At 36.5% G+C, this 26053-nt stretch overlaps 2 protein-coding genes across 2 annotated transcripts; both read right to left on the bottom strand.

Annotated features, from left to right (window-relative positions):
* Nucleotides 1-226: 226 nt before the first annotated feature.
* nup42 (nucleoporin 42) lies at nt 227-9207 on the bottom strand. Its single transcript, XM_030148063.1, has 7 exons — nt 9054-9207; nt 5124-5271; nt 4938-5026; nt 4769-4845; nt 3190-3276; nt 3022-3109; nt 227-2078 (listed from the first exon to the last, which is right to left on the bottom strand). Exons 1-7 carry the CDS (start codon nt 9157-9159, stop codon nt 1573-1575), a joined length of 1101 nt encoding a protein of 366 aa, XP_030003923.1. The 5' UTR covers nt 9160-9207; the 3' UTR covers nt 227-1572.
* A 1282-nt stretch (nt 9208-10489) lies between these two features.
* LOC115427802 (gasdermin-E-like) lies at nt 10490-25814 on the bottom strand. The gene is made up of 10 exons (XM_030146470.1): nt 25646-25814; nt 19474-19711; nt 17046-17238; nt 15939-16116; nt 14905-15025; nt 14082-14183; nt 12369-12490; nt 12210-12291; nt 12038-12108; nt 10490-11418 (listed from the first exon to the last, which is right to left on the bottom strand). The coding sequence occupies exons 2-10, from the start codon at nt 19682-19684 to the stop codon at nt 11182-11184; spliced, it is 1317 nt and encodes a 438-aa protein (XP_030002330.1). The 5' UTR covers nt 19685-19711; nt 25646-25814; the 3' UTR covers nt 10490-11181.
* Nucleotides 25815-26053: the final 239 nt, after the last annotated feature.

The raw sequence follows: 26053 nt of genomic DNA, 5'->3' as shown, positions 1-26053 counted from the left end.
TAAGTTGTTAACCCATTTCTTGTTCGCCTTTTTGTATAATTCTGAAATGTACATTATTTTTCCGTTTTGTTTAACCTTACCTTTTCTTTTTTTTTTTCTTTTTTTTTTTTTTTTACCTCTGGCAGTTCACCGCTTACCTTTGTACCATTTCAAGCTGTTCATTGGACTTGAACTGCTCGAATTTTAATACAAAACTGGAAAAATTGGGGTGTTCTAAAACTTTTGACCAGTAGTGTATTTTTCAAATTAGTGGTGAAAATCTAGTGGCATTTTGGGTTTCCCACCTTCAAACTTTAATCCAAAGGGGGCATGAATGAGGATTTCTCATTTAATGAGTTCTTATGGTAGATCCCACACATACACTGTTTCACGAATGACTGCACAATGTATGGTTTTTTTAATAATTATTTTTAATTGTATGTTTTCATGACATCTCTTATGATAAATCTGACAAATATTTATGATGTATTTTCAGTTTTATATACTGTATATTTTAGTTATTTATATTTTCATGATTAATAGCATTGTACACAAACTTTTAAATACAACTTTTCTCGTGTCAAGTTTTTTTTTTTTTTTAATGTTTTTTCTCATAAAAATATTCAAGTCCCAGCCCTTAAATGAACAATGCTTATGGCTCTAGCATGTCAGCTGTTTTCAACAGGACACTATTCTATCCTCGTTCCTGGAGTGGATGCATGTTAATGTATAGGATTGTGCTTCTTTTTAAAATTTAATTCCTTTTTAAAATGGAGCTGATTATGTATTTTTAAAACACTGGTGTAGCTATATTAAAGTTATTCTACACATCAAGAGCTGTTGGTGTTCTTCACCTGCACTTTGGTGAATAATAAAGATCTACTGTATTCTGTTCTTTTCTATTCTCCTCTTCCATCCCAAGTTTACAAACTTGTAGAACCAATGCAAAGTCAGGCCAATGTTGCTCTTACAAAGACACATTTTGTTGTTTTTCTTGGTTTAATGTCATCTCTCTTGTGTTAACAGTTATGGAAAATTTCACAGACCACTCTAAATTTCTAAACTCTCAAATGTGATCAAAGACAGATGGCCACGAGGTATGGGCTTGATTATTTTGCACCCAAAAGTACTATCAAACACTGGTGCAAAACATGCCAAGATGCAACATACAAAGCAGGGATTGAAAAATCAGGCATATTTCACCAAATATTGACTTCTGAACTGCTCAGAAATTTAAAGAAAAAAAAAAGTATTTTGTTTAAAACTGAACATGTTATTTTTGTTGCACTATTCAAGTTGAACACATTCTATTCTTAACCAGTAAATGCCACTATTGTCATTAGTTAGAACGTGTGCAAACATCCCATCATTTAATAATCTAGAAAAGACATTTCTGACAAAATCATCACTTAAAAATATTGTCCAAGTAGCTCAGCATAAAGCACTTGTACAGAAACCAAACAGACTTTTCTGTGTTCATATTGACCTCAAATATTAAATATGAGCTATGATTGAAAATGAGAAATATATATTTGGTTGTAACAAACACTTTTCATTTATGTCTCTATTTTTCACTTTAAGGCCTTTTTAAAATTAAACAATCAGCATGTCGGCTGGAGGAGGCTTTAGAGGAATCTGACCGAGAGTGAACCTTTTAGCCTTGAACTGGTCCAATTCCTCTGGAGTCAGGCTGCTTTTGGTGGAAAACAGACTGTCTGATGTCCCACTAGCAGATGCTACAGGAGTTGGCCCAAACCCTCCACTTGTCTGTCCAGACACACCGCTGCCTCCTGATGTAGCAGCTGCTTCAGTCCCAAAACCAGTCCCGAATCCCCCACCGGTGCTCGATGAGAAGCTGAACTCGGAGGCAGATCCAAATGCTGAAGCGGTCGGTGGTTTACTGGCGTTTGAGGCGGCGAAAGAGAAAGTGGACGCTGAATTAGACGAGGAGGAACCAAACCCAGAGGGAGGCTGTGCAGACGCTGCTGAGGCGCTGCCAAAACCACCTGAGGACGATGGTGTCTCCGAGGACCCAAATCCACCGCTTGGAGCAGCAAAGGTGAAACTGCTGGCCTGGACTGCTGCTGGAGCCCCAAAGTCTATGTGAGATCAGAGAGAGTCCGAATTAGCACAAGGACCTTAGCCTGTACGGACCTCATCATCTGGCATTTTACAAGACCATTAAAATAAATCATGAAAGTCACAATATTGGATAAAAATTTAGGCAATTGCAATATATTTCTCTATGCAAAACATATTACAGTATGAACAGGATTTATTACCAGATGACCTGAATGGCTTCAATTGTAAAGAATTTATCATAATGATCAGGATGGTGATTGATCACTGTATATATAGGTCCTGCATTTTAATCACTAGCAACCAAATCGAAACTACACAGAACACCCCCCAAAAAAAGTTCCCACACAGATTTCACTACGCAAATAGTTCAGATCCTTCCAATGGATAACTACTGCAGTAATCAATACACTTCAGCTGCAATAAGTTCTTTAACTGATGAAGTAGCTTCTTATTTCTTAAACAGCCATCAGTTTGATAAAGAGCATAAACACTGGACTGTGGTTCAATGGATAAAGGTCATGTGATGAGCCCAGACTGACCCTGTTCCAGAGTGATGGACACACCAGGCTGAGAACGGAGGATAAAGAGATTACCCATCATGCCTAGTGCCAAAAGCACAAGCCTGTGGGGGTAGTGTTATGATCTAGGGCTGATTCAGTGAGTTATAGGTCCATAAAATGAGGGAAAGTGAACTAATAGAGACAAATGTCAGACAAATGTCTCTTGTAGACAAGTCAAAAGATAATAAAAACTCAAAATCACTTGAGTTACAGTTTTGTTTTTCTAATCAAAAACAGAAAAAGGTGTAGCATAACATGTTTGTGTTAACTTGTCTCATCTGACCGTGTATATCTTGCAATATGAATGTTGTGCACGTGCTTATGATGATGCCAGTGATCAGACACTATCCAGTTCAGCCCTGGTAGCACTGCCTCAAGCCAAGAGATATTTCATCCTCACCTTTGCTTCCAAAGCCAAATGTATGGGATCCAGATCCACCAAAGTCACTTGAAGATCCCTGAGGTGTCGGATTACTCAACTCTGCGAGCTGTAGAAACAGTGAATATCAATTAGCATTAAAAATATGGTCTATTACATCTTGCGCCATATTGGCTGCTTATGTCTCACCAAAGCTGCACGGGTGGTTGCGTTCATAATCTTCAGTTCCTGGATTCTGTTTCTCCACTGGTTGAGCAACTGATTGACACCGTTGATCTAAAGGCAAAACCAAAATGTTACCGAGACACACAGCAGATTTAAGTTCACATGACAAACACAGACAGAATTATACCAATTCCAATGGATGCAATGTTTCCCCTTGGTTTTTGGAAGACTCAGGGGCAAAGTTGGGATCTGTTTTGGTTTGGGTGGGGAGTTTAAGGATCTTCCCAAAATATAAATATCTAACTGATAACTACACTTTTTTTTTATCATAATGCTACTCTGATATCACTGATATATTTAAACCCAACTGTCATATCATCTGTCATTTGGAGGGGTGTGTATCGGCAAGAATCTGGCGATACGATACAAATCACAATACTAGGATCACGATATGATATATCACGATATATCATGATACTGTTAAAAAGGCAATTTTTTGGTTTGTTTCTTTTTTAAAAATGATTATTTCCTTGAAGAATTGAATTACACCTGAAATATGCACAAATATATTTTTATTTGATCAGAACAGGATCTAATGCTATATCACAAAATTTTCCTGTGTTCAAACTTAAATTCTGTTTTACAGACATTACAGTTTAAGATCCTGTTCAAATGTTCATATTCTATTAGTTCAGAACTAACATCAGAACATTATTTTTGTGCAATCGCAACAAAGGAACTAACATTATTTCATAAAAGAGTTAAATAATAATAAAATAGAAACAAAAAATCAAAACAAAAATGAACCTCCACAATAACTGCATTTGAATAAATACCTAAAAATATCAATACTTTGTGATATCGATACAGTATTGTGAAATGAAATATCGTGATATATTGCAGAACCGATATTTTCTTACACCCGTAGTCATTTGTAGCTGTCTGACAGGTTTAATTTTACTACATTTTTGCAGTAAAAACACCTTTGACGTAATCATTAGTGATTTCCTCAATGACAGCAAAAAACACATTCCACAAACTCAGGTTAGATAGGAATAATCAAACACTTTATAGAGCTGATAACCTCTAAAAAAGGACTTAAATACATTTGCTGGCAACATTAAAGCAACAATCAAGGTAATGCATGTGCAAAAAAAACAAAAGAAAAATCCAATGCCAGCTATTTGAATGAGAGACTTATAGGTACACTGTAAACAAAAAGTTAAGGATATTTCTTTTTTTTTTTTTGTCATTTTTGCCATTTATAAATAAAACTATGTCTGGTCATTAAAAATGTGTTTCAATTCAATTCACACACAAAAAAGTAAAAAGCACTGTGCAAGAATCCCAACTGAAAAATATAGCCCAAAAATTAAAAATATCCTTAACTTTTTGTTTGTAGAAAAGGTATAGAAACCCCCCCCCCAAAAAATATGAACAAATACAAATAATAGTAATATAAAACAGAACTACTACTACTACTACTACTAATAATAATAATAATAATTAAAAACCCTGTATGTAAAGTATCAAGAGTCTGACACTCAGCACAAAGTTAAAAATGTCATATTTGCTTTGTAAATATCTAAAACAGGACACATACATAGTTCTGCAGATCTCCTGAAGCTCTTGTGGTGTAATACTCCAGCCTAAGCTCTTCTGGAGAGAGATCAGTGAAGCCTGCGAAAAGACATAAATAACCACCCCTTAACTACTACTGCTGTGATAAGGCATAACAGGAGACATCTTGTACAATAAATCTAGACACACACCTGATACCGGCGTTTTAGTGCAGGAATAACATGAGAATCCCCACTGGCCTGAGCTCTCCCAAATCTCAATGTCAGCCTGGATCACCTCACTGGGTGACCGCGACACAGAAAATGACATTAATAAATTGCTCATGATACAGAACTCTTTATTTAATTTTTTTGCTGAATAAACAGAAACAGACTTACAGTTTTTTCTCGTCATCCTCATCACCAGCTGTTCCTCCTCCTCTTCCTCCCTTATCAAAGGTGCTGGGAGAATTGAGAGCTGAAAATCTGTTTTGGGAGAAGCTGAATTCTGAACTCTTCACATTGTCTCTTCTCCCACCACCACCGCCTCCTCCTCGACCCCAGTCTGCTCCTCCTCCACCACCTCCTCCTCGACCCCAGTCTGCCCCTCCTCCTCCACCTCGACCCCAGTCTGCTCCTCCGCCTCCTCCTCGGCCCCAGTCTGCTCCTCCTCCTCCGCCTCCTCCTCCTCGACCCCAGTCTGCTCCTCCTCCTCGACCCCAGTCATCATCATGAGCGAAGGATGACGGTTGAATGTAAGTTCTTCCTTTTTGGTTGGCAGGATTCACCCAAACACGATTTCCAAAGCCTGAAAGAAACACCAAAAGTAGATCATGCTTACAGTGTACCTCACCAAGTACGTGTTTATTTACCCTTTCTTTTTTCTTGCTTAAAATTAACTAAAGGATAATGGATAAATTACATGCGTGACCATGGCACTTTGCAACCTGTTTTCATTCATTCATTCATCTTCTGAACCCTTTTTATCCTCACTATGGTTACAGGGGGTGCTGGAGCCTATCCCAGCTACCTATGGGCGAAGGCAGGGTACACCCTGGATGAGTGCAATCTGTTTTTTGTTTGAATAATATTAACAAAAACTTATTAGATTTTGTCACTGAGGTACTATTTTTTTCCACAGCCATAGTAACACAGCCACTTTTCTCCCCCATATTTGTCCTGTACAATAATATAAATCTCATGGATATATTATATTCTGTCAGTGCTGTTTTTTTTCTGCATATTTATCAGTTGTTTTTTTTGTGTTATTTTTCCCCCACAGAAGAAAATGGTTGTCTAGTGTGAGTTGTTAACTTTATGTTAAACTTCGCAGAATCAAAGTAAGCACAGATCAGTTTCTGTGATGGTAATATAAACATACATAAAGCATCTGTTTACTTGATAACTTACTTGCCCATCATCTGATGTCAGATTGGTCTATAGAAGTTACACTTACCAGTCAAAAGTTTGGACTCACCTGGTTTTTCTTTATTTTCATGACTATTTACATTGTATATTCTCACTGAAGGCATCAAAACTATGAATGAACACACATGGAATTATATAGTTAAAAAAAGTGTGACATAACTCAAAGCATGTTTTATATTTTAGATTCTTCAAAATAGCCACATTTTGCTTTTATTACTGCTTTGCACATTTTTGGTATTCTCTCGATGAGCTTCATGAAGTAGTCACCTGAAATGTTTTCCAACAGTCTTGAAGGAGTTCCCAGTGATGCTGAGAACTGGTTGGCCATCTGTGGTCACCTCATGCCATTTAAATGAGAAGGTGAGTCCAAACTTTTGACTGGTAGTGTACTTATCAAGAGACAAGTAGCTATTATTACTGCTACATTAGTGTGTCTTTAAACTGAATGCCAAACCAACAGTAATTAGGTATGAAATAAACCATTAATGGTAATAATGTTGTTGTCAGTATTAACCCATAAAGACCAAGCACTACTTTTGTGTCAGTTCTAGGGCTGCAAGATTCTGGCAAAAATGTGAATCACGATTCTTTTGCTTAGAATTGAGATCACGATTCTCTGGTACGATTTTTTCCACAAAATGTTTATTGCACCACAGTCAAGAAAAATGGGTTCTTTTACCTCCGATTCTTGTCTTTCATATCACTCTCCAAGCAGTAACACTTCTGCAGTGTTTGCTGTGGGATTGATCTGTAAGTGTGGCTATGTGTAATGGGGGATTGCATGTGCCCAGTTCGGTGGGGAGTGCACGCGCGTTTCGGTGTGTGTGTGTGTGTGTGTGTGTGTGTGTGTGTGTGTGTGTATGGTGGTGGTGGTGGGGGGCTCGGCCGCACGCGCCAACGCGCGTGTCGGTTACCCCGTCCTACTTATACAATGGGGGTACAGGATGGTGTGGTCCGTGCACACCTGCCCCGCCCCCGCAAAAGTGAAACTTTATGTTCATTTACCTTCTCCCTGCACTTATGGTCCTGGTTGCTAAGCGACGTTAGCTGATCTGTGAAAGTTTGTAGCACAAAGAACCTTCCCAGCCGGCACAATGGAAAATTATTAATATAAAATTTTTGTAGAGGGCGAGAATTTTGATTCTTGGTTAAAGGCCGAGTTATCCTCACCCGCAAAGAAAAGAAAAGGAGAAGAAGAACAGCACAGAAGTCAGAGAAGTGAAAATGAAAACACACTTGGATCTGGACTACAGAAAATAAGACTGACATGAGATTAACACCGAAGAATGTGAGCCTTTATTGGGCCCCAGTTCAGGCGGGTGACTCACCACTAACACTGGGGTTTTCATCCATTCCACTGTCTTTAACACAGATGTTCCTCCTGTTATTCACCCTTTCCCCACGCAACTACAGCAGAAGGCTCACGTGTTGTAAAGACGCTTTACCATTGGTTGAGGGAAAAGGCGTCGGCGGTTCTGTGTTTGTGGGCATTTGTTTGTAATGCAGCCATGAAATAAAATGCTAAAGAATCATCCATGTTTAGAAATGAGATTGCATTCATGTGTGAATCGAGATCGCAATCTTTTAACGATTAATTGTGCAGTCCTAGTCAGTTCCCAAACAAATTTTCTCTATAAGCTTTCTAAAGTGATTTATCACCATTTATTATAATATTATCATCTGTATTTTACATTTTATCAGTATGAATCAGGTATTTACCTGTATTTAATTTACTGTAGATGTTCATACAACCGCAAATTAAAGTTGAATGTTGTTATATCAAAAACAGAGAAAACTGCAGAAAAAAAGTACTTTTACAGTCAAATCATTAACTGAACATACGCCAAACATTTCAATTCCACCGTCATTGATCCAAATCCATGGTTTTTACTGGTGAATCAAATGTTGTAGAGCACAGGTGTCAAACTCTGGTCCTCGAGGGCCAGTATCCTGCAAGTTTTAGATATTTCCCTCTTCCATCACACCTGGTTCAATTAATGATCAGCTCATCATTCAGCTCTGCAGAAGCCTGATAATGATGTAATGCCTTCCAGGTGTGATGGAAGAGGGAAATACCTAAAACATACTGGATACCGGCCCTCGAGGACCAGAGTTTGACACCCCTGTTGTAGAGGATGACAGTGTTTCCACGTTCACTACGGAGCCTCTGAATGTCAAAATGGGTCATTTCTGATGACCATGAAAAGGTGGAAAACTGCATTTTACACCAATTATTTACATGCATTGATAGGATTAGTGGATCAACAGATATTAAACATTTTAGATCAGTAGAAGGTTTTGGTTGATGGTGGATGTTTGGGTCTTTATGGGTTAATATTAAGCTCATCTCACTCAGATGGGTTGAATTTTTCTTTTTTTTTCTCCATTTTGAACGTGTGTATGTTGTAAATTGTTGTTTGTCTGCAAAACCTTATCCACAAATCCAACACAAAAACAGGATATTGCATTATATGATTAGCTATCTCTCTTTGGGAATCCATCATTCACCATCCCAGCTCGATTTGTCCACTGTAGAAACTTAAATATTACATCACTGATGTAAATATAAGCATTAAGATCTTAGACAACTCAGGAGAAGTGTACAGTTAACAGAGCCACTTCCTAAAACAAATAATTTCTTAGTTTTTTGTATCTTTTAACTGTAGGTGGTTTTGGGTCCGCTTAACCGGGGGCACAGACGATAGAATTAACCTAGTTTTGAACGCAAAAAGGGTAAATGCATGAATAAATGATATAAATTAATCCAACAGTAGTTAGCTAACTTCTGCCATGAACACAGGTTAGCTTAAACCGACGCACCTCCACCTCCTCGGGGCTGCTGCTGCTGTTGGGATGAACGGCTGTAGTTGTTGCTGTAACCTCCTCCACCACCACCACCACCACCTCCTCCTCCTCCTCCTCCTCCTCTACCTCCTCTCGGGTGCTCATTCCAGCATTTGTCGCCGTAACGACAGCGGCCCTGGAGGAAAAAATTACAAACTGTCATATCGCTGTCGCTTGTTTCACTCCGACCGGCATTTCCAGACTCTGACCGGAAGCCTGGTCTGTTCCTTCACGCATGCGCGAAAGTACTACTTCCGTATTTCAAAATAAAACCTTTTAAACTCGTTTATTTCGTACTACTAATATTGTGGTCCGATTGCAAATAATTTCGTATGAATAAATGCACGTTTTCCTTTTGTAGAGTGTGGAAAATGTGATGCTAATTAAATAGAAGTTTAGCAACATTTTCATTACTAATTTAATTTTGTTGTTACACGTGGCTCCTTGAACTTGCAATAATCTGGATTATACTGTTAGTAATAAAAACAGAACCACTACCAGACAATTTTACATGTCAGTCTACTTTCCAGTGCCCTGTTTTTGCTTCTTGTGACTTACAGAGTGTTTTACCACATGTTTATGAAGCTATTTGTTAAACACTCACCATAGAGGATGAGTTGTGTAAGACAAAACTATAAGCATTTAAAGCAGGGCTGTCAAACTCATTTTGATTCAGGGGCCATATTTAGCCCAATTTGATCTCAAGCGGGCCAGACCAGTAAAATAATGACTTAATAACCTATAAATAATGACAAATCCAAGTTTTTCTTTTTTCTTTTTTTTTTTAGTACGAGAAAACCCCAATTAAATTGTGAAAATATTGAAATTTTACAAAAAAGATGTGAATAACTTGAAAAAACAGAAATTTCATTTGAAAATTTAGTGCAATTTGAACAATATTATGCCTCGACTTATTATTTATACATGTACATTACACACAGTGTTACATAAACATTTGGTAACAGGCAGAATATTGTTAAAATTTTGGAGTTTGGAACTAAAATTTGAACAGTTTCTACAATATTCCATCTCTTATTATTATTATTAACACATCTGCAGATCACAGTGGATCCATAAATGCACAAAACATTTAGTAACAGGCAGAATATTGTTCAAATTGCACATTTCAGGTTGTTCATCTTTGTTTTTATTCTAGTGTTTATTTGCATTTTATTGTGGAAAAAATAGCTTTGTAAATGTTAATATTTTCACAGTGTAATCTTTTTTTTTTTTCATTTAAATTTTTTCCACATAATTTTTCACAAAGAAAATTTGTAGTTGTCATTATTTATGGGTTATTGTGTTGTTACTTTTACTGTAGATCACATTGGTCTGTATGTGGAACCTGAATCAAACGATTTGGACAACCTTGACTGATCAGGTTAATTTTTGCACTTTCATCCGGGCCAGATTGTATCATTTGGCAGGCCAGATTTGGCCCCTGGGCCGCATGTTTGACACCTGTGATTTAAAGAATGACACAGACAGCTCACTTGATGAAAATATATATTTTAATGATTAAAAAGTAATAAAGTGTTTTACTACAGCTCAGAAAGTTGACAAATATTAAAGTGACAGTAAGGTCATAGCAAAGACAGCTCTGTAGTTAACTTATAAATATCGTTCATATCAAATATCAAAAAATAGACATGGCTTTTTAACATAATTCTTTGGTACTTTGTAGCTTTGATACTTTTCATGTTCCTGATTAACTTAGTTTATAGCATTATCTAAGCAGTATAAATAGCAGCAATACAATACAGCTTACCCAAATGGTACAGTTTAATAAAAACTATATGTTTATAACATGTAAACATTTCTTTATTTTTTTTTTTTGCTTTGTGACTCTACATTTTCAGTGGACACAACAGCCTAGGTGTCATTGAACTGTCTCCGCCTACTAATGAATCAAGCCTTTTATTTTTATTATTATTATTTTTAATAAAAACAGATTAATAAATAAGAAATAGATTTTATGTAATATAGAGTATCTGCAATATTCATATAAATCAATATTATCATTGTGCCACCGTAAAATATTAAAAAATAATATACTGTATATATTTATACACTTCATGCAGTTAGTGAACTTAGCAGCAAGAAAGAAAGAAAGAAAGAAAGAAAGAAATGGAAAAAATACAATCCATGATGAAAAAAATTAAAATTAAAATTTAAAAAATGACGCCTACAGCTGTTGCTCTTTGCACAACAAGGTCAGTCCATGTACGCTAAGGCACAGGACCAATGGGAGAACTTGTGGGTCAGTCTTTGTCTCTGCCCACAACTCGTCGTTGCGTCTAGTCAGCGTCACGTCGGTGGATAAGAGCAGCTGTTCTGCCAGTTGGAAGTTCTGGTTGTCCTTCAGTGAGACGGGAAGAGACTGGACGGGGAGATGCAGGCAGCTCTCCTTTAACCCGAATATCTAGTGGGACACACAGAAATAATGTGGGTCATTTAAGATTTATCAGTCAAATACAAGGATCATTTCTAGTCACTTTCTGCTCATCCTCTACACCCAATTATTTATTATTATCTGCACTCTGCTTTTGTTGTTTTTCTATTTAAAAAATTGTCTTTTCTTTTCGATTTAAATGGGTGTAGTTCTTTTTAAATGTCTGCTTCGCTTCACTATCAATCCTGTGGATCGGAATTTCATTCTTCATGTCACATGTTGAATGACCATAAAAGAATCTTGAATCTTACTATTAGCTATGACAGATGAACCATACTAACATAGTGTAATCTTATCTGTAGTATAGAGTTAGCATTTTTGTATATTTTAAAAGTATTTTAGTTGTATATGTATATTTAATGTTTTATCTTATAATTTTTGCATATTGCCTATATTTTTTAGTGTTTGGTGTGATTTTTTTTTTTTACAGTCTTTTTGCACTTCATGTGTTTGCTGCTAAATGGATTTTCATTGACAATAAAGATCTATTCTATTATATTCTATTCTATTCTATTCTATTCTATTCTAGTCTAGTCTAGTCTAGTCTAGTCTAGTCTAGTCTAGTCTATTAGCATGAAAGATGACAAACCAGCATATTGAAGGCTTCCAGAAAATCAGGATGACTTTTACTCAGAAGGTTCAGAGTTTCATCAGGCAACTCTACAAAAACACACAACAGGAAATACTTTCAATAAGTGCTGTTAGAAGTGCAACAGAAAAAAGGCTTGCAGCTCACTGTATGGTTGGAAATCCCCTCTCACCTTCCATGGCACTGACCAGAAGGTGAATGGCATTCAAATGAGCAGGGACATCAGACGTGTCCTCAAGACGACTTTCCTCCAGCTGAAAAACAGAACAGGACATGAGTCCTTTCAGAGCAGACTGACATTATACAACTGTTTGTGTCAGAGGTGGCTTACAGCAGACTGGAACATTGACAGAGCATATTTATCCTTCATCGTGTCTTGGAGTTTCTTGAACAGTTCAGATCTAGTTGACTGGGGGAGCTCAGCCAGTGGGAAAAGGTCCCTTTCCTGTGAGTCTGTAATAAATCATGAAGAACCGCACTGGTTAGAGCACATCCGATACTGTAACAAATATCTGACTCTTTATCTGTTATTTAGTGTAGTTTTGTCTTATATGCTGAATAGGAGAATGTTACTAAGAACATGTTTGGTGATGTTTTTTCAAAGAATTTCTAGTTATGGCATACAGATATCATATCTGATACATATAAATTATATATTTTTGAAGATCCCAAGTTCACATTTTATGCAAATATTAATACACACCTGATTTTTTTTGTTTGATATGATATGTTTTTGTGGTAGGCCTTTGTCATATATTAGAGATACAAATGTGAAATATCCTCCAGAGATCCAGCAATGCATTTTTGTCCTCTGTAGAGATTCACAGCTTTACTTAACAAAAATATAGATAGATAGATAGATAGATAGATAGATAGATAGATAGATAGATAGATAGATAGATAGATAGATAGATAGATAGATAGATAGATAGATAGATAGATAGATAGATAGATAGATAGATAGATAAAAATGTTTCTGAAAAAAACATTTATGTCATGCTGTTTCAAATTGTTGAAATGTAAAAGTGTTAATGTAAAAAAGCCAAAACTTTTACTTACTGGATCTCAGGATGATACAGGTATGATTTTTTTTTATTTTTTTTATTTTTCATGCCTCATGAATCGTGAGAGTAAATGCGTGCATACTTGTACTACCCACAACAGTATTACAAAGTGAGAGATTTTTCTTACAGTTTTCAGTATGTTCTAATTTTGCAAATATGAAACTGTGGATCTTTTAAAGAAGTTAAGGAAATGTTGTATGTTATAACAAATCCTGAATGTTTCATGCATGTATGATGATTGCTTCAAAAGTAATGACTTCTTGACCTGAGCAGCATTTTCTGTACCACTTGTTTTTACAGTAAAATCAGCATCATGTCCATTTTTAAAGCCTCAATATCTCAAAAAACAAATACAGCTATAAGGCTTATATTCTGTATGCTGTTTATTAAAACTAACTAACATTATTTTACAGAAAGTGTGATGCAAATTGGAGATAGTCACATGGGAAACTTGTGGTGGATGTACACTATTTGTATTCATCATGACCAGCCTATTCACAGACAATACAATTTTTTTATTGGTGTTTTATTGGTATTTAATTGAACGTCTACTAAAACCTGTAAAGTCTAAGCAATCTGACCTTTTTTTGCATACATTAGATTCGGCTGAATGCTGAAGACAGTGCTTTAGCAACATGTCAAAGTGTAAATGTATAATATGCAAATATACGGCTTTTACAATAACATAATTTAGGGTTAGGGCCGTAATGTTTTTTGGTACATTTAGCAACAATATCAAATAATATATTAGTTTTTTTGACAGTCTAGGTTCTAATCCATTACATGCTTCCCAAAAAAGGAACTAAGATCAGGTTATGATTTAACTGATGCACACACACACACTCAGCCTCAGTCAAACAAAAATATAAATAGTAGAGTACAACTTCCTGTTACTTTTCATGCTTGTGTGACTGTATCAATGAATGAACACAAACAATGGCATAGTGTGCAGAGGAAAATTTGGTCTGAAACCGTCTCACCGTTGATCCTTCCGTCTACCACATTCAAGGAATCATGGGAGTTCCAGTGCGATACAGAGTCTGACTCAATGCCTCCTATAGTACCAGGTTGAAGGCATATCACTGGAAATAAACACATGCAAACACACACACACGTAAGTTAACGCAGGAGCAGAAACAAATGAGCAGAGATCAAATTAAATCAGCATACAATATGGAAAAATGAAGTGAATGGTTAGTACGATGTTGAAAACCAATTCATCAAAATACTTCTCTATTTTGCACACTTCTCTGTTCTGGTATAGTAGTTCCCATTTTTCAGTTCATCTCACTATGCTCAAAGGATTTGTTTACATTTGTGGTCAGCGAAGACAACTCTGAATGCAGAACTAACAATGACCTCATCCTCCCAATAAACACGAGACACGTCCATAAAACAATCTGAAAGTTGGACCCCAATAACGTTTATATTAATAAAAAGATTGTTTTACATGCAGTGTCACATGCAGGTAGATTTTCCATTTGTAGAGTAAACCTCTTAAACCCAGTGGCATGTAACTGTTTGCACCAAAAAACAAAACTTCATGGCGTATTTAGGTGCACATAATAAACTCTGAAATAGACAAAGGTTCATACAAAAAAATGCAGAGGAAAAAAATGAGAAACTCACACTCAAACGGCCTCAAAAACAGAAAAATTATGAATTACTACAAGTATTTTTCCATTATTAGGACACATGCCGTTACATTGTTATCGTATTTTCAACATTTAGCTCTAGTGTTAACAGATTAATGCCACCATAACAATGTAAATACATGACACAAGACCACACACACAAACTCACTAAAGTGTCCATTGCTTTTAATCTCCAGTTCCCGGACACTGTATGCAACGACTGTACCGGGGGGGATCTCCAGAGACTCATCACTGTCCAGGTGAATGCTGCTTCTGTCGCTCACACACACCTGTGAAAAAAAAGACTTATTATTTTATTAATATAGTTTACATACTAGATGTGCAGTACCTGTCTAATGTCACAGCATTTTGAGAGACACATGCATGTTCCAAAACAGTATGAAGATTAATTTAGACAATAGAATTATACAAAATTGCAGATATAGGACAAAAAATTACGATACTATTAATTACTAAAGATATACTGTATGAAAGGGTAAATTTAAGAGTGTAAAAGTAGTAAAAAAAATGTGCAAATGTAAAATTGTAATTCTGTTATTGATATCTTTTTTGAAAAAGTCACTTTTTCTTCAGTTTTCTGTTTTTGATATAATAACCCTGAACTTCAGTGTGAAGTTTTATGAACATCTGCATGATCAGTAAATTAAATACAGGAAAATGCATGATCCTCACTGAAAACAAGGCAAAGTACAGAAAATAATATTATAATAAATGAAAGAAAGCTTAAATCTACAGAAAAATTCATTTATTCATTATCAATTATCATTGTTCATTAGTTTAATATGTAGTTTTTAGTTATAGTTTTTAGTTTTATGTGGTTTTAGTTCAGTTTTATGTGTTGCTTAGATATATCAGAGAACCACATGATAGAAGGCCCTAGTCAGCCCCCTGAAAAGCTGCTATCATTTCACTTCTAAACTGAGACGGCATTGGTCCAGTAGTCAGTATATCTTATAATGTGCACAAATTCTATCTCTCCTTTTTATTGTGTTTATTCTGTATGATGTGTGTATGTTGTAGGCTTGTGCAATATGGACTTGTATCTGCAATAAAGTTTATTATAATTTATTATTGTTATTATTTGGGAACTGCCACTAAAGTAGCACTGGGTCTTTATGGGTTTAATTCTCACAAATTACTTCACATGCCACAAACAGAGCACAAGCCCCACTCCTGACTTACCTTAAGAAAGCTCCCAAGCAATCCCACCAGCCCCAGTACCCCCTGCAAGGCACACTGCTCCTTCTTTGTCTGTTTGATGCTGCAGGATTCAGCGGTGATGACTATGTCTTTGACCACTGCTAGTACTTCAGCTTTCTTCTCCAGCTGCTGCATCAGCATGTGCTGCATGTTCACCATCCTGGACCAAAGAGTAACTGGTCTCAATCTACAGCAGCTAAATGCATTTAAATGGTGTACATAGTCTAATAAGCATAGTTATAACTAGGGCTGCATGATATTGGAAAAAACTGACATTGTGATTTTTTTTAACCCTGCGATATATATTGCGATATGAAAAAATACTCAAGAGTATATAATAGCTGTGTGGCACCGACGTAAATGGTCAAACAAATTAGCTGTGTTATCTCTCGTTGTGGCAACAGGTGTAAGCACTGTCAACACAGAACATGTGTTTCAATATCATCCTTCTTGTAGCCAAAATAATTCCAGATAACTGATTTTGCTTTTCTTTTTGGCGCCAAGTCTTCATTTACGGTGATTTTCTCCTGTTCGTTGCTCATTTTACAATATTGTCACCAGCGACTCACTCCAAACTGATTAAGAATGATTGTGATTGGTGGATCGCTGCATGCAGTGTGTGTCAGGTACCCAGGCTGAAATTAGATGAGAACACAGTGAGTTCATTTGCCACCTACATTGCAGGACCTGCAATGTGACTATTGTGCACACGTACATCACGATGTTGATGCTCAAACAATATATTGTGCAGCTCTAGTTATAACAAAACAGTGTCCCTTCAGCCTGTTGAAACTGTTAATAAATCTTTTTGAGTCAGGAAAGGATTTGAAACGGAAACCCAGTTATATAAACACAGGCACATTAGTGAACCGAACTGTAGTTCAAGTAAGATTGTGTGACTGATCTCTGATTTCTCTGTGGTTTTTGTTGAGTGCTTGCGTGCCAAGACTGAGGTATCTGATGTCTCATGTCTAAGTAGAATTTCACAGCACTGATCTCATTATCAGTGTAGTCCCACTATGTAATGACTGCACCTCACTATCTTCTACTAGAAGTGTGTAATCACTGTGAAAAGGATGTATATAACACCTTGTTTCAGAGTCACGCACAAGCCTCTTCACATCCAGCTCCTTTTTCTTCAGCTTTCCAAAAGATGACTGGAGATTGTAAGAACCTCGTCCCTCCAAGGTGGCACTGACAGGACCGGCCTGGGTCTCCACTTTGCCTGTGATTCTGTCCATATGGGCCCCGCTATAGGTCAGAAAATCCTCCTCAGACACTCCTAACAAAAAATTAGAAGCATTGGAATAATAAGTAATGACAAAGGGCTTCATGCATCAATCATACATGCACACAAAGTTAATATTAAGTTGTGTGAATAATTTCAGATTTTTTAGGTAATTTAAGACTGCCCTAAACAAGCAGTATTCAAAAAACTACTTGTGTACTTGTGTTTTGCACTGCTAAGTTATAATACTAAGGATAAAAAAGCCTTTTACGGTAAAGTTGTGGTTCTCTTACAACCTTGAAAAGTAATAAGTATTACATTGCAAAAATCAAAATCTTACCAAGTGTATTTTTCTCATTTCTAGTCAAAATATCTCATCACACTTAAAATAAGACATAATCACCTAAAGAGTAACTTGTAAGTGAGATTTAAGAACTTATTTTTAGACTATAGATCTTGAAAATCTTATTTCAAGAAATCTTACCAAGATAATTTTCACTCGTTCCATTGGCAGATTTTTTTTTTTTTTTGTGTAATTCAAGATTTTTTTTGTGTAATTCAAGCAAAAAATCTGCCAATGGAACAAGTGAAAATTATTTTGGTAAGATTTCTTGAAATAAGATTTTCAAGATTTATTGTCTAAAAATAAGTTCTTACATCTCACTGAAAAGTTACTCTTTGGGTGATTATGTCTTATTTTAAGTGTGATGAGATATTTTGACTAGAAATGAGAAAAATACACTTGGTAAGATTTACATTTTTGCAGTGTATGCTGGTTTTAAAGCATAATCTCATTGCAAGGTGCCACTAAATCCTACACACCAGTCATTTAAGAACATGTTTTTGCTGTGTGCAACATCTAGATGGCAATTTCCTTTCATTATTTGTAAATTAGTTATCAAATTACAGTGGCTTGTTGGCTGATAGTCTGCAGTTTTTAAATAGGGGCATTATCTTGCTGTAATTGCACCTGATGACTTGGCTTATGCATCAAATTTTACATCAAACCATGAACTGTAAATAATGAATGGACGAAGCCACCTCACCCACTGGTTTTGCTCTGCTGTTCTGAAGCCAGGAGTTAGCGCTTTTGTCACTGTCATCTTAGCTTTTTGGAGAAAGAAGTGAATATATTTGGACAAAAATGCTGGGCTGAGGAAGTGTGAAGGGTGATGGCTGAGCTAAAGCTAAATGTTAGCCTACTGACCCAAACCTCGTCCTACATCTGCATAGCAAAATAAATGGAAAGCCATGTTAGACTCATCTACAATCAAGCTGTAAGTCATTAATACCAACAGTTATCAGATTTCTATTTTCTGTAAAATCTTAATAACAGAAGAATCAAAAAAGCACTTATTATTAGAAGGTTCAAATAAAACAAATGAGACCAGAATAACTGGGGGAAAAAAATGTTGGTATTTTGAGAGAGAGGTTTAACCCATAAAGACCCAGTGCTACTTTTACGTCAGTTCCCAAATGATTTTTTCTCTCTATTTAACCTTTCGTAAGTGATTGTCCTCTGTATTTTGCTTTTTTTTTTTTGTTAAGTCAAAATCCGGTGTTTCTTTATATTTAATTTTCATGAAGATGCTAATTAAACCTCAGATTAGTTGAGGGTTATTATAAAAAACAGAGAAACCTGAAGAAAAAGAGAGATTTTTCAGCAAAATCTATCATTAACTGAACATAAACCGTCTCCATCCACTGTCATTGATTAAACTCCATGGGTTTTGCTGATGAATCAATGTTGTAGAAGATGACGGTGTTTCCATGTTCATTATGGATCTTCTGAACGTCCAAATGGGTCATATCTGATGACCACGAAAAGATGACAAACTACATTTTACATCAGTTACTTACATGTATTGATAGAATTAGTGGATCAACAGGTATTAATAATTTAAGATCAACAAATGGTTTTGGTTTATGGTGGCTGTTTGAGTCTTCATGGGTTAGTGTAATTCTGGTGGACCCAGGTCTTTATGGAGTCAGCATCTAGTGGCCATCAGTGGTATTACAGTTTAGACTACTAAGGACGGTCTGGTCTTTGCTCCTTGGATGATTTTATCACCACACTCAGGTATGTGGGTAAAAGCAGATTTCTCTGTTAGTGCACATTTCACAGATCACATGAACCAAGAAAGAAGAAAGTATTCATGTTTGAGGCACCATGAGCACTAAAGATATTTCTACATTAAAATAGTGTAGAAAAAGATTGTGCTCATTTAGCTTAAACAATTTCTGTTCACTCTATGCAGTAGTTCTTTATAGAGTACTTATGCCACGTACCAGGACTGAGCTTCTCATTACCCTGCAACAGGTCACCAAGGCTGAAATCTGTTGGTTGGTATTTAGGTCGCTGCCAGGCCCAGAAGCGGTTGCGTTTGACAACTAGCGCCATGGGAAATAGCTTCTGTGAGTCATTTAGTCGGGACACGTGAATGAGGCTTCCTTCAGGGTCAATCTGGCGAACGATGTTGGCAGTGGCTTTGGAAAACATGGCTTCAGCAGACAAGGCTGTACACAGCTGGAAAAAAAAAACACACACAGGCATTCATTGAGAGTTATTTCACCGATTGTGATCTAGCAAAGACAACTTCCGTTACTAAATTACTAAATCACTAAATCACTAAAGGTAATTTCCATTAGCTGATGCTTTCTCCAGTTTTCCCCTTTAGATCAAGTTAGGCTACACTTACAGGGTGGGGAAGCAAAATTTACAATATTTTGAGGCAGGGATTGAAAGACAGTGTATGACCAATTAGTTTATTGAAAGTCATGACAATTTATTTGCTACAAGAAAATTGACATAATTGAAAATGCTTTTATTCTATGTGTCCTCCTTCTTTCTCAATAACTGCCTTCACACGCTTCCTGAAACTTGCGCAAGTGTTCCTCAAATATTCGGGTGACAACTTCTCCCATTCTTCTTTAATAGTATCTTCCAGACTTTCTCGTAATAGTTTTGCTCATAGTCATTCTCTTCTTTACATTATAAACAGTCTTTATGGACACTCCAACTAGTTTTGAAATCTCCTTTGGTGTGACGAATGCATTCAGCAAATCACACACTCTTTGACGTTTGCTTTCCTGATTACTCATATGGGCAAAAGTTTCTGAAAAGGTATGGATAATAGTGTTAGGTATGATTATGACATCAATATATGTTTGGTTTCAAAACAACTGACGTAGTACCTGCTGAGAAAAAACAACTAAATGTTCATTGTAAATTTTGCTTCCCCACCCTGTAGATGGTAATGATCTTAACCGAAAACGCAAAAGTGATGTTGCTTTCACACTTTTAATACCACATTTAGACCTGTGTTTTATGGGGAAAATCTGCATGCGGACGGATACACAAAAGTGTGTGAAATTTTCTATTTATTGATGCAATATGCACAAAAGGTGGCTAGGTGGCAGCACCACCACCAAGACCAAGTGCCTGTGTAGAACCTTCCTACTTCTCTTCCGGCTCTCTCCTGTCACAAAATACAATCACAAAAAAGGAAACAGAACATGGCGAAGCAACGCAAAAAAACTGACAATTTTGCAGTTAGGGCAACTTGAAGGTCCATCATAGGGAAAGAATGTGACATGTTGTTGTTTTCTTGTGCTGGTGTGTGCCTGTGATGTAAACTCTGCACAACAAGAAAACGCAGTTTTACATTTTCAATCCTGTAGAGCAGTGGTTCCCAACCTTTTTTGGCTTGTGACCCCATTTTAACATCACAAATTTCTGGCGACCCCAGACATTCATAATGGAGACATTTTTTTTGCAAAAATTAATTTGTTTTTGATAATGTAATAGTTTGCTATACTATGATGCAAATAAATGTTAATTTTAGATGACATTTAGTCTATATAATGTATATTATTATGGATGGAGGCAGAAAAGCCAGGTGTAGATTACTGCACAAAGTGAGAATTTGATTTTCCTTGGTCAGGATATGTACAGTCAGTCCAGCTTGGATTTACAAGGCTGACAATTAATACTGAACAAATAACAACTCAAATTATGAATTACAAAAGAGCTGCAGCATCTGAGACTGACCACAATGAACATTTGAAAGATAAACAGAACCACAGTGCTTCAGTTTCAGCTTCAGAGTTTGTCATGTCTTTTATGTGTTGTGATTGTTTCTCTCAACTCACCATATATTTTTTATTAGTAAGTTTTTTTTTTATTTTTTATTTTTATCAATTACTAAAAATTTCAGGTGACCCCATTTGAATTCCAGGTGCCCCCACATGGGGTCCTGACCCCAAGGTTGAAAAACACTCCTTTAGACAGTGAGAGTAGAGCGCAGAGATGTAACAATATGAAAATTTTATGTCATGGTTATTGAGACCAAAACTATCACGGTATTGTTGAAATGTGCTCAAAATGTTCAAAAAGTACACATTGAAATTATTTATCCAAGTTCTATTCTGGAACAAAGTAATAATAACATGCACACGCACGTTACATCCCTTGTGGAGTGTTTTTAAGATTTCCACTCTGGAAGGTGGTTTCACTTTTTTGCATTTTCAACCCCCAAAAATGCTGTTGGCGTCTAAATTAAAGGCACATCTGCTAAAATATTTAGTAGTTTTCACCCAGAGTATTGTCATGTAAACTGGGCCTTAGAGAAGGTCCAGATATTGAAACACACCCCAACCCTCATGTGCTGAATGTGACCCCACATGCCCCAGAGTCTGGTACTCAACAGTAGGTACCGACTCACCAGGCATAAAGGAACCTGCCTCCTGTTAACAAATTAAGACTGACCACAAACGCATACATGCAGATACACACACACACACACACACACACACACACACCGGCTCAGCTTTCATAGTATTTAAATATTTAAAGTAATCAGGTGTGAAGGACGATTTGTGCCCAGAGGGAAGGGACGAGACAAGAAAGTTTCAGCTCCTGGTTGGGGGAATGTGAAAGATAAATCAGATTATGATTTTGGCAGTCAGTCCGGAAAAACAAGGGGAAAAAATACCAAAAACCAAACAGATCAGACATCTGAAACGGTTCACCAGATGATTGCTTCCACCCATCCAACATCAACCACAGTACAAACTCCCCTCAGCTTGACATGGTTTCAGTGGGTTGAGTCATTCGCTTACATTATTGAACAGTTGCCGGGACTTTTCTTTAACCCCAAACTCGTTTCCCTAAAGCTCAGATATGCCGTCTTTAAATATTTTACGACTGTTTTGTGGGGTGTGATGTTGACCTAGGTGACTAGAGACAGAAAAGACATGATAAAGGAACAAACTAGGGCCGTAGTTAATGAATATTTTCTTTGTTATATAATGTGTTGATTATTTTTAATTAACTGATTAACTGTTTGGTTCATACAATGTCAGAAATTGGTGAAAAATCCCCATGACATTGTCCTTAAATATCTTATTTGGATTAAAAACTCAAAGGTGTTCAGTTTACTGTAACAGAGGAGAAACCATAAATTGTTTACATTTATAACCCTGGGAACAGAATAGTAGAAGGAGGAACATCAAGTTTCAGCTTTGTAACCACACTCATAGACTTTTGTTTTTTGTAAAACTGCCCAGTCAGTCAACGGAATAACATCCCCAGATTGCTAGTTGTCATCATTGGTATCTGGTAGTCTTCGAACATCCTACTTTTATACTTGATTAATGAAAACATTCTTGCGAAGTGTTTCTTTTTTCATCCATCTCCAACCAGCCCAAGAGTTTCACCTCTAGTGGTCCAATAATGTTGCTTTGGCACCATTAGGTTGTGATTTGGCTGTAAATATTTTGGCTTCTTGGAAAGTGAACATACTTTGACAAAAGGGGCAGAGCACTGGGGGCATAAGGGGTCAGGGGTCAGCTGTTGCTAAGCACTAACTTGCTTCATCAAGCACTGTGTAACAAGGTTATTTTACAATTTGTCAGCAAAACATACACTACAAACAAAAAGTTGAGGATATTTTTAATGTTTGGGCTGTTTTTTTTCATTTGGGATTCTTGCACAGCACTTTTTACTTTTTTGTGTGTAAACTGAATGAAACACATTCTTTTAATGACCAGACAGTTTTATTTACAAAAAAAGACAACAAGAAAAAAAGAAATATCTTTAACTTTTTGTTTGTAGTGTATTTACCATGACTAAGATACAATCTGGAAATATGCGAAACATACATGTCATATATATGTTATACATATTTCATGTATTATTATTATTATTATTTTTTGCCACTGATGGTTAAGGAACCAAATATGGTAGCTGTATTGGCCTTGGTTTTCAACATAACAATAAAAATTTCACAAAAGTAATAAAGTCTTGTTGTGTCCTCCAATAACAAACTAAGGCTGTAATTTTGAATTTCAGAGTATTTCTATCAGTATGCTGCCCTATAAAGGGTCAAGTATGACCCCTGACCCCATGACAAGACGCAGCACAAACAGTTAGAAACATCTGACTTGTGTTGAATGAAACCTGGTATAAAACATCAGAAAATAAATGCAATCCATCTCATGTTATATGAACAAAATTAAAGTTAAAGACATGTTAAGTGCAAAGGGAGGACACATTAAATCAGTGTTTTTCAACCTTGGGGTCGGGACCCCACCTGAGGTCGCCTGGAATTCAAATGGGGTCGCCTGAAATTTCTAGTAATTGATAAAAAATTTAAATTTACTAATAAAAATTTACATTATATAGCCTAAATGTTGCCTAAAATTAACGTTTATTTGCAACATATGATATCAAACTATTACATGATCAAAAACAAATTAATTTTAGCCAAAAAAAAAAGTCTCAGTTTTTAATGTCTGGGGTCACCAGAAATTTGTGATGTTAAAATGGGGTCACAAGCCAAAAAAGGATGGGAACCACAGCATTAAATACTTCCCCTTTGGCTTATAGAAACTGTTTTCCCCGAATATTTGGATTTTACTGTTGTACATACATGCATTTCACATAAATCCAGATTGTATCTTGATACAGAGACAAATAAATGCATACAGGGTGGGGAAGCAAAATTTGCAATATTTTGAGGCAGGGATTGAAAGACAGTGTATGACCAATTAGTTTACTGAAAGTCATGAGAATTTATTTGCCACAAGAAAATTTACATAATAGAAAATGTTTTTATTATATGTGTCCTCTTCTTTCTCAATAACTGCCTTCACACGCTTCCTGAAACTTGCGCAAGTGTTCCTCAAATATTCGGGTGACAACTTCTGCCATTCTTCTTTAATAGTATCTTTAAGAAAGTCGACATTGCTGTGTGATGTTCTATTGGTAACATGTTCTAAAACGCCCCAAATAGCAGAATCCAGAGGGTTTAGATCTGGGCTAGAAGGCGGCCATAAACATGATTCCCAAAAATTGCTAAAGTTGGATTTGTTGCTGTTGTCAACAAGTGTTTTGGTGTTCTTGTGTAAGATTTTAACTTCAAATCATATTTTACTGCATTTCTAACGCTCTTGTTGTCTACCTCAAGTTCAATTGCCATTTTTCTCATGGATTTGGTTGGATCCTTTAGGATTTTGGATTTGAGAGCTTTAATAAAAGCTTTGGTACATTTTTTGTTGCTTCCTCCACTTCCAGACTTTCTCGTAATAGTTTTGTTCATAGTTATTCTCTTCTTTACGTTATAAACAGTCTTTATGGACACTCCAACTATTTTTGAAATCTCCTTTGGTGTGACGAGTGCATTCAGCGAATCACACACTCTTTGACGTTTGCTTTCCTGATTACTCATATGGGCAAAAGTTTCTGAAAAGGTATGGATAATAGTGTTAGGTATGATTATGACATCAATATATGTTTGGTTTCTAAACAATTGACGTAGTGCCTGCTGAGAAAAAACAACTAAATGTTCACTGTAAATTTTGCTTCCCCACCCTGTATATGTGATCATTAGAATTGCACTAAACTAACAAAACTATTGTTGGGCTATGATATTAGCACAGTACTGTACATTGAGGAGCATTTTAGAAGAAGAAGACTTGGATATTTAAGCAAAGATGATTGATTTTTGCCCAGGACTATGATATAATTTTTATGTCTAAACTTATACGAAAGTATTTTTTATGACATTTTAGTGAAAAGCAGAAGAACATTACACTACAGCTCCAGTTGGACACATTAGCAGTGGACAGACTCCCTCCAACATTCCTCCTGTGTTTATGTACAATTATACACGAGCCAACAGACACACGGGCACTAGTGCGCGTGCCTACTTCCCGGCAGTCATCTATTTCAAGCAAAGTGCGCGTGCGTTTCCCAGCTATGAAATCAGCTTCACATGTGCCGCGCACGAGACTCCAGAGATGCTACGACTGAGTGAAAGAAGTCGCAAAAAGTGAGTAAAAAAAACATCCTCTGACCGAGAAAACATAACACTACCGCAGGGGGGATACGGAGAAACACAGGAGCGTGTGTTTAACCGTGTAAAACAAACCAGTGGGTAGAAGAAAAACATAAACTTACCGCAAAATGACTTCAGAGTCTGCTCCGGGTGATGGAAATGTTACAGCGTCACTCAACAAAATGAAAAAAGGCGATAAAAGTAGCTGGGTGAGCTGTAAATGTTTTGTTGTAGACTAGGCTACTCGACTGCTCGGTCAGAGCTGTGGCTTGAATGGAGAGAAAAGCGAGTGTACAGTTTATCCACTTCACTGTGCAGTATGAACAGCCTTCCTCCTCCTCCTCCCACTGACTGAACACTTAATGATGATCATATGAGGTCCAGTCTGTGTGTGGCTTTCACTGTGGAGACATGAGCAGACTTGCCCCATAAAGTTTATACCAAATTTGTGCCATTTTATCCATTTCTGCTGTACTTATGATAATAATAACAATAATAATAATAATAATAATAATAATAACAGCTTTATT

Source organism: Sphaeramia orbicularis, chromosome 11 (genome assembly GCF_902148855.1).
Source record: "Sphaeramia orbicularis chromosome 11, fSphaOr1.1, whole genome shotgun sequence".
NCBI classification, from domain to species: domain Eukaryota; kingdom Metazoa; phylum Chordata; class Actinopteri; order Kurtiformes; family Apogonidae; genus Sphaeramia; species Sphaeramia orbicularis.
This window is presented reverse-complemented; position numbering and strand designations above follow the sequence as displayed.

Excerpts from the sequence above, each read along its gene's own strand:
- nup42 (XM_030148063.1), bottom strand. The coding sequence starts at position 9,159 with ATGACAGTTTGTAATTTTTTCCTCCAGGGCCGCTGTCGTTACGGCGAC. Across the intron at positions 3,110-3,189 it reads CAACCACCCGTGCAGCTTTG|CTCGCAGAGTTGAGTAATCC; the intron begins GTGAGACATAAG and ends CTGTTTCTACAG. Across the intron at positions 2,079-3,021 it reads ATTTGGCTTTGGAAGCAAAG|ACTTTGGGGCTCCAGCAGCA; the intron begins GTGAGGATGAAA and ends GATCTCACATAG.
- LOC115427802 (XM_030146470.1), bottom strand. The coding sequence starts at position 19,684 with ATGTTTTCCAAAGCCACTGCCAACATCGTTCGCCAGATTGACCCTGAA. Across the intron at positions 17,239-19,473 it reads TAATGAGAAGCTCAGTCCTG|GAGTGTCTGAGGAGGATTTT; the intron begins GTACGTGGCATA and ends ATTTTTTGTTAG. Across the intron at positions 15,026-15,938 it reads TGCTTGGGAGCTTTCTTAAG|GTGTGTGTGAGCGACAGAAG; the intron begins GTAAGTCAGGAG and ends TTTTTTTCACAG.